General features: G+C 37.8%; 1 protein-coding gene across 1 annotated transcript in view; it reads right to left on the bottom strand.

The window, feature by feature from the left end:
• The window catches only part of LOC128558659 (autophagy-related protein 16-1-like), a 42,822-nt gene extending 30,250 nt beyond the window's left edge, over positions 1–12,572 (bottom strand). Inside the window, exons 1-5 of the mRNA XM_053548655.1 lie at positions 12,419–12,572; positions 11,679–11,769; positions 10,649–10,809; positions 9,271–9,342; positions 8,712–8,790 (exon numbers count right to left, since the gene is read on the bottom strand). Coding sequence (XP_053404630.1) covers positions 8,712–8,790; positions 9,271–9,342; positions 10,649–10,809; positions 11,679–11,769; positions 12,419–12,459 — 444 coding nt within the window. The 5' untranslated portion in view covers positions 12,460–12,572. The remainder of the gene's footprint in view (positions 1–8,711; positions 8,791–9,270; positions 9,343–10,648; positions 10,810–11,678; positions 11,770–12,418) is intronic.
• Between the last annotated feature and the right edge of the window lie 690 nt (positions 12,573–13,262).

Below are 13,262 nucleotides of genomic sequence, written 5' to 3'. Positions count from 1 at the left end.
CAAAAAATGGGGCATAACTTTGTAACAAAGAACACAGAGTTGGAAAGCATGCACTAAATGTCAGACTATCACAGATAACAAGTGTGTGAGGTTTTAATCCATTCCCAATAGTGGGTACCAGCTTACATTCAAAAACTTGCTAAAAAAGACAAAATAAATGGGCTATGAATTTTTTAAAATGCAAAACAGAGTTATGGAACATGTGCAGCAATTTAATTCATCAAATGGATCTAGTGTGTGACTCCCACAAGTGGTTACTAAAATACCAGCTTACATATAAAACCTTAACCAAATCGTGATGCCGATGCCTACAAACTAATAAGCACAATAGCTCTGCCTATTCTTCAATTAGTAAACATTTTTCAACAAGAGGGCCATGATGGCCCTATATCGCTCACCTGTTATCATTGCACTTGAGGACAAGAAGGTCCTCAGAAAAAATAGTCCAAAGGACAGGAACAACAAAGGGAAGAAATTTAACCAAAAAGAAAAAAAAATTCTTACAAGGTATAGATATGTCAAAATACACCTATAAATTGGAGGTACCATTCATGTTGTACCACAGAAAAGTGGACTCGGTTTTTCCCTACGGCCAATAATAAAAAAGTTACTAAAAATAAGCTATTTATAGTAATGTAAAAGGGAAGTAATTAAAACTAGAGCTATCACTAAAGGTGATGAATGTACCCCCCGCATGCACTGACACAGTACATTGCAATTTGATGCACACAAGATTGCATAATTATGTGGACTGTATGTATATAGACTGTATGTATACAGTATAGTAACAAAAAACAAAGTCCCATAACTATGCAGAATATTTATCTAAAAGAATGTAACATGCACCATGCACAACTAGGGTTGGTACTGATCACTTGTGTGAAGTTTCATTAAATTGTGTGTAAGGGTTTGGTAGATTAGGCACGCACAAGATTGCATATGCAGACTGTATGTACGAAGTATGTTAACAAGAAACAAAGTCCCATAACTCTGCAATTTTTGTCGCTGAAAGAACCTAACATGCCCCATGCACAACTACTGTTGTTACTGATCACTTGTGTGAAGTTTCATTAAATTGTGTCAAGGGGATGAGGAGAGATGGTGCGCACAAGATTGTGTCTATGTATATAGTATAGTAACAAAAAAAACAAAGTCCCATAACTCTGCAAATTTTTTTTCTGAAAGAACCTAACATGCCTCATGCACAACTACTGTTGTTACTGATCACTTGTGTGAAGTTTCATTAAATTGTGTCAAGGGGATGAGGAGAGATGGTGCGCACAGGATTGTGTCTATGTATATAGTGTAGTAACAAAAAAACAAAGTCCCATAACTCTGCAAATTTTTTTTCTAAAAGAACCTAACATGCCCCATGCACAACTACTGTTGGTACTGATCACTTGTGTGAAGTTTCATTAAATTGTGTCAAAGGGATGAGGAGAGATGGTGTGCACAAGATTGTGTCTATGTATATAGTATAGTAACAAAAAAAACAAAGTCCCATAACTCTGCAAATTTTTTTTCTAAAAGAACCTAACATGCCCCATGCACAACTACTGTTGGTACTGATCACTTGTGTGAAGTTTCATTAAATTCTGTCAAGGGGATAAGGAGAGATGGTGTGCACAAGACTGCGTCTACGGACAGACGGACAGACAGACAGACAGACAGACAACCTGAAACCAGTATACCCCCCCTTACAACTTTGTTGTCGGGGGGTACAAAAAAATAAATATTGTAAGTGAACAAAAGAAGGATCTGCCAAATAAATCTGTTGACATAAATGAAATTTCAGATCAGTATCTTCATTAGTTATGGAGATATACCCATTTTAATTTGAAATAACGGGAGGTAATTTGACATAAAATCAGTCCATAGTTATCTACCCTGATTGTCTCAGTCCAACTAATAGCAATAATGAAATTTCAAATAAGTCCTATAAGTACTTACTGATATAAATCCATTTTGATTACAATCAGGGGAGGTAATCAGATATAAAACTAGAAAATGCTTTTGTAAAAAAGCGCATGTCTCCCCCAATGCAAAGTCCTATAGGCAAGAAGTCAGGAGCGAAAGTCAAAGAGACACTGATGGTTGGCTGCAATAGGGATCATCTACTTGGCATATCCAGTCATCCCGCTAAATTTCAACACTCTTGGCCTAGTGGTTCTCAAGTCACTGTTCAGGCTCCTGTGACCTTGACCTTTGATCAAGTGACCTAAAAAAAAATAGGGGTCATCTACTCTGCATGTCCAATTATCCTATTAAGTTTCAACATTGTAGGTCAAGTGGTTCTCAAGTTATTTCAAAAAAATAATTTTACATGAACAGGCCACTGTGACCTTGACCTTTAATAAACTGACCCCAAAATCAATAGGGGTCATCTACTCTGCATGTTCAATCATCCTATGAAGTTTCAACATTCTGGGTCAAGTGGTTCTCAAGTTATTGATCGGAACTGGTTATCAATGTTCAGGCCCCTGTGACCTTGACCTTTAACGGAGTGACCCCAAAAACAATAGGGGTCATTTACTCTGCATGAACAATCATCCTATAAAGTTTAAACATTCTGGGTCGAGAGGTTCTCAAGTTATTGACTGGAAATGGTTTTCCATGTTCAGGCCCCTGTGGCCTTGACCTTTAACAGAGTGACCCTAAAATCATCAGGGGTCATCTAATCTGCATGACCAATCATCCTATGAAGTTTCATCATTCTGGGTCAAGTGGTTCTCAAGTTACTGACCGGAAATGGTTTTCAATGTTCAGGCCCCTGTGACCTTGACCTTTTACAGAGTGACCCCAAAATCGTTAGGGGTCATCTACTCTGCATGACCAATCATCCTATCATGTTTCAACATTCTGGGTCAAGTGGTTCTCAAGTTACTGACCGGAAATGGTTTTCAATGTTCAGGCCCCTGTGACCTTGACCTTTAATGGAGTGACCCCAAAATCGATAGGGGTCATCTACTTTGCATGTACAATCATCCTATGAAGTTTCAACATTCTGGGTCAAGTGGTTCTCTAGTTATTGATCGGAAATGGTTTTCCATGTTCAGGCCCCTGTGACCTTGACCTTTGATGGAGTGACCCCAAAATCAATAGGGGTCATCTACTCTTTATGACCAATCATCCTATGAAGTTTCAACATTCTGGGTCACAGAGCTCCAGATAAGCTTTTGGTGCAATTGGGTATTTACCCATCACTTTTTGTCTGAATTGGGTATTGGAAATTTGCATTGGGTAAATGAATGTTTCATACTGTTGTTTTCTTTTTCACTTTTAATGCAGTCTGAGATCAGTTCATCCACAATATCCCGAACGATGTGGTCACCGCAATATGCATTCTCCCAAAAGATGTCATCCAGTATTGGTGACACTACATCGTCACAAACAGATAACTGTCATTGTTGAACAGCAAAATATCCCACTAATTTGTTTGTTTGTGCTGCAACAATGTTTTTTCCTGCAACCTCTTTACATTTTATCGGCGTAAAATTGTTTACAAAGCGTCCAAATAACACCGATCAGCCGACTGAATGGTCCTGTTATTTTTCCGATAAATTGCAACCTGTTCTGCAGTAACGTATAACCAGTCAGTCAAATCTAGCGTTAAAGTCTCGTACCCGTTCTAGTTATAAGGAAAATGCAATACGCAAGCTATTTTTTACGAATTGGGTATTAGGAATTTTAATTGCGTTTCAGTACGCACACTGTATGAATTCAATTGGGTTTTCTGCAATTTTAATTGCGTAAATACGCGAATACGCAGCTTATCTGGAGCTCTGGGGTCATGTGGTTCTCTAGTTATTGATCGGAAATAGTTTTCAATGTTCAGGCTCCTGTGACCTTGACCTTTGACGGAGTGACCCCAAAATCAATAGGGGTCATCTACTCTTCATGACAAATCATCCTATGAAGTTTCAACATTCTGGGTCAAGTGGTTCTCTAGTTATTGATCGGAAATGGTTCTCAATGTTCAGGCCCCTGTGACCTTGACCTTTGACGGAGTGACCCCAAAAACAATAGGGGTCGTCTACTCCAGCAGCCCTACCATCCTATGAAGTTTGAAGGTTCTAGATCAAATGGTTCTCCAGTTATTGCTCGGAAATGAAGTGTGACGTACGGACGGACGAACGGATGGCAAAAAAAATATGTCTCTTGGGGGAGACATAACAACTCTATAACCTACGATTGGATCTGATTTGTCATGGAATCAAAGATTTATTGTTGTTGAAGACATTTTGGAAGTTTGTATCAAATAAAACCATAAATGAAGTCTCTATATGGCTGAAAAAGCTAAAAAAGCCAATTTTGGACCTTTAAGGGGCCATAACTCTGGAACCCATGATGGAATCTGGCCAGTTCAAGAAAGTAAGCAAGATCTTGTGGTGATACAAGTTTGGTTAAAATCAAATCATAAATGAAGCTGCTATTGTGCAGACAAGGTCAAAATAGCTAATTTTGGCCCTTTCAGGGGCCATAACTCTGGAACCCATAATGGGATCTGGCTGGTTCAAGAAAGGAACCAAGATCTTATGGTGACACAAGTTTTGTGTAAGTTTGATTAAATTCAAATCATAAATGAAGCTGCTATTGTGCAGACAAGGTCAAAATAGCTAATTTTGACCCTTTCAGGGGCCATAACTCTGGAACCCATAATGGGATCTGGCCAGTTCAAGAAAGGAACCAAGATCTCATGGTGATACAAGTTGTGTGCAAGTTTGGTTAAAATAAATTCATAAATGAAGCCACTATCGTGCAGACACAAATTGTTGATGCACGGACGGACTGACGCCGGACGAAGGGTGATCACAAAAGCTCACCTTGTCACTATGTGACAGGTGAGCTAAAAAATGTACAAAGACATTTCTTGAGAAGCCTACTTGATGTTCCAGGGAGGAAATGTTTACCCTAAGTAGTTCCAGTCAACACAGCCTTTGTTGCAATTACAGTCTAACCTGCACTAATGGTCACCTCCGTTTAGCGGTCATTTTCTGACACCCCTGACGGATTTTCCTCTATTATATCACTTCATTCAGCATCCACCTCCTGTCCGCGGCCAGCGGCCACCGGCCACCGAAATTGCCTCCCGACCGCCGTATTTGAACCCTTTCAGCCGCCATGTTTCTTCCAAAACCAATTATTTTTAGGCGATACTCGCCGAAGATACCCGATTTTTGAGAAACACGTAATTGCTAAGTCTCACCACAAGAACGACAAAATGACATGAGCTTCTCAATTACCGTATTTTGGTGTGTATAGGTCGCACTTTTTCTACCCATTTTGCTGCCTGAAAAAGTTCCTGCGACCTATACGACAGAACATTGCCAGCAGAGTTTTTTTTTTTCGGGCCAATTTTCTGACCATAGCTCTCGCAAAATTACGTGCATCTGTTACGAACGAACAAAATGGATAAAAAATATCAATTTCGGCGGCCTTTCAACCAATAGCGGTTACTTTCAATTAAATAGATCGTAAATAACCCATACAGATATTAAAATTATGAATTACTTTAATTCAAAGATGTTTTTGCAATTTCAATTACGTTTGTTTCTACTTTCGTTTTACTGGACGCCATTGACATGTACTCCGGGTTGGATAAAATCCGGACAGATCCGTCATCAATTCCAAACATTGTTTATACTAATTCTTAGCGTATTAAAAAACTTAAAAGATAATTTTTTACTTTTGATTTTTAAATAAAAGAAAAAAAAATCCAAAAAGAGGTATTTTGTTAATCTCAGAATCAAAAGAACGCGGTTAATTACATCAGCGTTCGACACTAACTTTTTTGCCAGGTATCCCGAAGGAATACCTGCTGGGAAATTTAGGAATCCCTGCTGAAAATTAGGAGTCCCTGATAACAAAATATGGTAAGAACATGAAAAAACTAAAATCTAGCAAACACAACTGTTTACAGTACTACATGTATTTTATTTCCACTTTATTTCCATTTTACATTAATGACAACAATAGCTTGTATGACTTTTGCTGTAAAAGAATAATGTCATTTCTGTCCAAGTCCTCTTCCCCCTCATCTTCACTACCATCACACTCCTCTGCCATTTGTTGTAGTTCGTCTAAATGTATGCCGCCTAGTTCATTCCCCCTTATAACCCGCTTATTTGTAATCATTTTTTTGACATAAAAAAAATTCCGAAGTCTCTCTTAAATAAAAAAAAAATGAAAAAAAAAAAAAATGTTCCGACCTACCTACCCTAATTTTTTGAGCATGTTACCAGATACAAAGATTTTTTAGGCCTTATTAATGCAACTCCCACAGACTTTATCTAAAACTAGTACATTGGTCATAACAGATTTTCTTAAACATTTCATATTTTAGTTGTTTTATTTTGCACATTGCCTAAAAGTGGGTGGGGTTTAGTGTTTGCATGCTTTTATTATCAGCAAATTCTTCTAAATAAGAGCTGCTTTGGCAACAGTGATCATATTTTTCGTAAATGCAGACGTTTTATTGGCTTTTTATTTTAGTTTGTACTAGAAAAATCTTGTAAGAAATGATAAAAATGTTCGAAAATGTCGGTCTAGAAAACGAGTGACAAATACGAAAAACAAAAGTAACAGTTAAAGTTCTTGAAAAGATAACTGTTTTAACTTTATTTTCTCATCATACCACGTATAATTTCTGCTTATTTAATTTGTTTTGCCCAAACAAAGCCACGGCAATGATAATAAATTTGTTATAGACCGTAACGGCCGACCGTCTCATGTAATCGTATCGAGCACACAAAATAATGGTACAAACACAATAATCTAAGGCTGCATTGTTTATCAATTAACTTGTAAACATTGATCAATAAACACCTTTGTTAATGACAAGGCATATTGTACTAAATACAAACCGCGAGATAAGCACGTGTCATTTGGCGCGTGGCGTGACTGACATCTGTCGGTAGCTAATTAACATACGACGCTCCGTCTACTGCCATATTTCCGCTTGTGCCGGCTAACAATATTGAAATTCACTGGGATTTTGATTGACAGGGGGCAGAACTATCGAACTTGGAACGCATCTAAGTAAATTTCCGCGAGTCAAGCCGACGCACGTGCCGTAATTTATGCGGGTAAAATACGAGTTTTTCTCGATTTTCGCGGGTCAAAACCCGGGACTTTGGGTCAACTGAACGCCCTGGCTTAGCAAAAGACCGATGTTTGAGCGAACAAGACTGGGGAATTTCATTTTTTTAGAATCATATTTTATCTGAAAATCAAGAGTCCCGACGGAACATCGAAATTGTGAACTTCAGGATCCCTTGCGGATTTCTGGTGTCCTCGGGATCCCGGGACACCGTTAGTGTCGAACGCTGTACATGACGCGGAAAGGTGTTAAAATTGCTGTGCAAACAATTCACATTTAAACTTGCATAATTACAGAATGTAAACGCAAACCGTTTGCTGCTAATTAGTGTCAAAAAGCCGCTTTTCTTTGATGTAGTCTGTTACCGATACTACTGTTGGTACGAAACGGTTGGGATCGAAAAAACACTGTCCGATTTCTACCAATCAGGTTCTGATAATAATTCAGTCCGCGGCATCAATATGGCCGCCGCCATAACTTTTTTGCCGGTAAAAATTAAATATTGCTGGGGAAAAAATCCGAAACTTAACTGCGACTAATACGCTAGAACTTAAATTTTCCAACCATTTCCAGAGCAAAAATTAGATGCGGACTATACATTACCGCGACCTATACACACCAAAATACGGTAAAACTGATAACAAAAGGTGTGATCGCCTTTTGTTACGATCAAGTGGCCAGTAATTATCGGCAATTAGCGTGTCACCTCATGTCAATTTTGTTGTTCACAGTTTGATCTCGGTTAAAAATAATACTCAATAACTAATTAGTTACATAATATTTATGATTTTTTATATTTCTTTCATCAAAATACGTTTTAATTTATACGAAATTTATTATGTTTGAACGAAATATAAACCACTCGATCATTTGCAGAACGTAACGGCAATCTTAGATTTTAGCGTAGACAGTAAGCGCAGAGAGAAGCTTCCCTTACCAAAATGGCGAAAATTGAAAACAAACCTGTTCTGAAATTGGAAAATTGTCTGTAATAATTTCTGTTGTAAAAAAAAGATAACGCCGGAGTTTTAGATTGCTAGGAAGACCATTTGTATTGCAAAAGCAAATGCACGTGAATGTATTCTGGTATAATAATACTAGAAAACCAAAAAAGAAATGGGCTTAAAGGCTTAACTGGTCAGAAGTCTGAAAAATGCATATACTGGCTGCACCGATCAGCGGTCACCTCGCTTAAGCGGCCAAATTGTCTGCTTCCCCTCGCTGGCTGCTTAAGACAGGTTAGACTGTAATGTACAAACCAAATTACACCAAGCTTTCATTACAAAAACACTCATGCACAAAGTCACATTGAGCTTTTGTTGCTGTAAACTTACCAATTTACATTGAGCTTTTGTTGCTGTAAACTTACCATTTTACATTGAGCTTTTGTTGCTGTAAACTTACCAATTTACATTGAGCTTTTGTTGGTGTAAACTTACCAATTTACATTGAGCTTTTGTTGCTGTAAACCTGATAGTTTACAGAGCTTTTCTTGCTGTAAACTTACTAATTTACCTTGAGCTTTTCTTGCTGTAAACTTACCAATTTACATTGAGCTTTTCTTGCTGTAAACTTACCAATTTACATTGAGCTTTTCTTGCTGTAAACTTACCAATTTACACTGAGCTTTTGTTGGTAATGATGCACTTAGGCAAATTGGAGTAACACCTCTCATATACACACCAGCAATCCTGAAATGTAATGTTAGTTTTATGTTTAAAATAGTCAATAAACCGAACAGGAGTTCCTGCATTCTTTACCACTATCGACTTGTTCATGGCTAGTAAATGACAACATGCATACATAAACCATCACTGGCGAAAGACTGATTAGAGTCAAATTGTACAGGGATTAAACTCATGACAATTCCATTCATGTGTGTATATTCATACTCTACTTACAAACCTATCTAGACAACATGCAACTGAATGGTGAAGAACTTTATCTAATAATACCAAACTGACTAGTGTAAATGTTTGATCATACATAGTCTCATTAATCTTGACAGAGCATTGATCAACTTATACCAAGCCAGCTAAATGGCTTGCTCACATCATGACCCTAGCATCAGAGTGGTAAGGGGCAAGAGATTACAGCAACAGCATCCACACTACCACGGAGACCATCTACCTTTATCAATGAATAAGACACTAAAATATAATGACACATACTCTTCAGCCTTGATCTGAACTGGTTCACTAGCAGCATCTTCCAAATCTTTCTGTAGACGTTCTTGTTTGTGTCTGAAAGTGAATTGTTCTTAAGGTACAAATTTTGCAACAACTGGCTACAAGCCTGATTTGTGACATATTTATATCTGTACATTCATTGAATAATCAATTGTCAACATAAAAAACTGATTTGTGACACACTTATATCTGTTACTTGACAACAATGATCAACTAGAAGGTGTTTTTGTCAAAAAAACATATGTCTCCCCCCCTATGAATACCTATAGCCCTGGTGGCCATTTTGTGCAGCGAAGTGGAACGTGTCAGCAATATGCACAACTAGGCTTGGTACTGATCACTCCTGTGAAGTTTCGGCAAAACCTGTCTAACAGTTTGACCTATGAAAGCTGGAAAATATTTTTCTATTTTTAGCTCTGGTGGCCATTTTGTGCAGTGAAGCGGAACATGCTAGCGAAACGCACAACTAGGCTTGGTACAGATCAATCCTATGAAGTTTCATCAAAATCCGGCCAGCAGTTTGACCTGTAAAAGCCGGACAAGATTTTTCTATTTTCAGCTCTGGCGGCCATTTTGTGAAGCGAACCAGAACGTGCTGATGATATGCACAACTAGGCTTGGTACTGATCACTCCTGGGAAGTTTCGTTGAAATCCAGCAAGAAGTTTGACCTGTGAAAGCCGGACAAGATTTTTCTATTTTTAGCTCTGGTGACCATTTCGTGAAGCGAAGCGGAACGTGCTGGGGATATGCACAACTAGTCTTGGTACTGATCACTCCTGGGAAGTTTCGTCGAAATCCGGCCAGCAGTTTGACCTGTGAAAGCCGGACAAGCTTAATGCGGATGGACAGACAGACGAACGGATAGACAGATGGCAAAAACAATATGTCTCCCCTATGTATGGGGGTATGGGGGAGACATAATTATTAACATAGGAAAATAACTGAAAAATGTTGATAATTAAAGAGATCTAATTATGAATAAAATGATTATAAACTCAAAGTTAGAGTATATCCATACAAACTGCGTGAGAAAGTTTGACATTTTCTGTCTCTGATCCAAATAACCAACTCTTAAAAGTACATTAATTTTCAAATGTCAAAAATTTGAAAAAATAGGCAAGAAGAAAAAATCTGTTGCATGTTGGAAACCCTGACTTTCATTTTCACAAGAGTCATGGAAAAATACTGCAATCACAGTTGTTATTGTATCAGATGTTCACTCAATGAAAGATATTTCGATCTAACACACGTTGAACAAAAACTTTCATATATAGACTTCACTTTTACTTGCTGCTTTGTAGCATATCATTTATTTGATTGAACTGTGTCATAGGGACAGTGATGCGTTTATATCATACCTGAAAAACCTGTCATTTTCTTGATTCATTACATCCGCCTCCTTCATCTTCTGATTGAGCCAGCGGGCCATCAGCTCACTATTTTCTTCCTGAACTTTACGATACTTCTCCTCCAGTGCCGTAAATGCCATCTGTAATGCTTGGTGCTCATCTTTCAATGTCTGAAATTTACAGTCAAACTTGAAACAAAGGTCATTACTGAATTAAAACAAACTGCTTTGAGATGTAACAATTTTTTCTTCCTGTTATATACATTTTTACCTATTTCAAGAGTCTTGCATCCAAATTAAAACAACAACTTCATAATCTGCTTTGAAACCTCACTTTTTCCTTTTCCCGTATTTTCTGTTTGTTTAAGCTAGGTTTAACATCACACTGACCCAATTATTAGATATATGGCCACTATTCAGCCTTTGATGGAGGAGGACGACCCCAGGTACCCCTCTGGGAATTATTTCAGGTATTGGGAGGCATATGGGCAATGCCCTTCAGTAAACCAGCTAAATGGCTTCTTCACCTGAAAGAAATCTACATAATATTGTTGAACGCCAAGTGATTTGTAATAAGGGCCCTTATCCATACAGGTGCCCCCTTTTCCTGTTTAGCAGAGAGACCATCTTTTAATTTCCATATTTGTGGCAATTTTTTAGAAATTCCACTGTAAATAAAGTGGAAATAACATAATTCAGTGACCTTTAGGCATCATTTATTTATAGAGTATGAAGTAAGTAGAAAATATCTGTCACACCATAGACAGGTGAGTTAGCAAGAATAAACTGTTTAAACTCATGTCACTGTTAAAGATTAAAACTTTTTTTAACTTAAGTTTTGATGTTCACTTGGATCCTATTCTCACATACTAAGGTTTACCATACTATGGTCACCTGGTTGAACCTCTGACAAATTTGTATAAGCTGTGAGAACTTGCTTTACAACTAATGTATCAAAAGTATTACAGTCTACCTACGTACAGAGCACAGAAAAGCTGCAAGTTCTGTACTGAAGTTGTTCTGTAACAGCTGTACATTACCTGATTTGTAGCTTCCAGTTCAAACACAGTATGTTCTAAATGCTTTATTTCAGCTTTTAAACTGTTCTCTAGAGCCAGTGCATCCATCAGCCTGTAAATATAGAAAGGTACTTCACAATACAGATATGACTATAGGACTTTGTTGTACCATATTCAAAGAACCATTGATTTGACAAATCGACAGTAATACGAAGTGAAAGTGCAATGTACCAGTAGCTCAGATCACCACATCAAAGTACCTTAATAAGTAAGTCTAAGTGTTAGTTAAAGTGGTATTAATTTTGAACTTGAATCTAAAAACAAGAACTGTCTAATGACAGCACATTTGACTAGTTGAAGCCCTTCCACATAACACCAGCTTAAGCAAGATTTTCTTACTTGAAAAAAGGGACATGATTTTGTCAAAATGTAACAGTAACCTGAAACCTGTCTCATGAAGTAATCTTATGAAGGCAAAGATGTGAGTACAATTTTGTTAAAATTCTCGATATGAGCATGTTTCTTAGAAACCACTTGATCAAATGTTCTCAAATTGTACTCACATCTTTGCCATCATGAGATTACTTCGAATAGTCAAGCTAAAAACAGCTAGGTTAGGTTAGCCAGATATGTCTGTATCTAAAGTTTCTCTCTCCCTTTGTGTAACCATAAGAGGCAGTAAACCGGAACATACAAATCTAATGTTAATGATGAGAACCTTTTGCCAGTCTATCATGGCTCAGTCTGCCATATATACTCACTTTGAATCTTTGAGCTGAAGTTCTTTCTCCTTTTCTTTCATTGCACTTGTGAGATCAATTATTTGCTGAGCATTCTGAAATAAAGAGGGTCATGTTACCATCAAACATATGCTACAAAGAGGGTCATGTTACCATCAAACATTACCTTTAAAGAGGGGGGTCATGTTACCACAAAACATTTTCTATAAAGAGGGTCATGTTACCATCAAACATTTCCTATAAAGGGTGGGGGAAGGTCATGTTACCATCAAACATTTCCTATAAAGAGGGGGGGGGGGGGGGGGGGTCATGTTACCATCAAACATTTCCTATAAAGGGGGGGGGGGGGGAGGTCATGGTCATGTTACCATCAAACATTTCCTATAAAGAGGGCCATGTTACCATCAAACATTTCCTATAAAGGGTGGGGGGGGGGAGGTCATGGTCATGTTACCATCAAACATTTCCTATAAAGAGGGTCAAGTTACCATCAAACATTTCCTATAAAGAGGGTCAAGTTACCATCAAACATTTCCTATAAGGAGGGTCAAGTTACCATCAAACATTTCCTATAAAGAGGGTCATGTTACCATCAAACATTTCCTATAAAGAGGGTCATGTTACCATCAAACATTTCCTATAAAGAGGGTGATGTTACCATCAAACATTTCCTATAAAGAGGGTCATGTTACCATCAAACATTTCCTATAAAGAGGGTCATGTTACCATCAAACATTTCCTATAAAGAGGGTCAAGTTACCATCAAACATTTCCTATAAAGAGGGTCAAGTTACCATCAAACATTTCCTATAAAGAGGGTCATGTTACCATCAAACATTTCCTATAAAGGGTGGGGGGGGGGGGG

This window comes from Mercenaria mercenaria, chromosome 7, assembly GCF_021730395.1.
Source record: "Mercenaria mercenaria strain notata chromosome 7, MADL_Memer_1, whole genome shotgun sequence".
Classification (NCBI taxonomy): domain Eukaryota; kingdom Metazoa; phylum Mollusca; class Bivalvia; order Venerida; family Veneridae; genus Mercenaria; species Mercenaria mercenaria.
The sequence above is the reverse complement of the archived record's forward strand: the minus strand, read 5'-3'. Positions and strand labels throughout refer to the sequence as shown.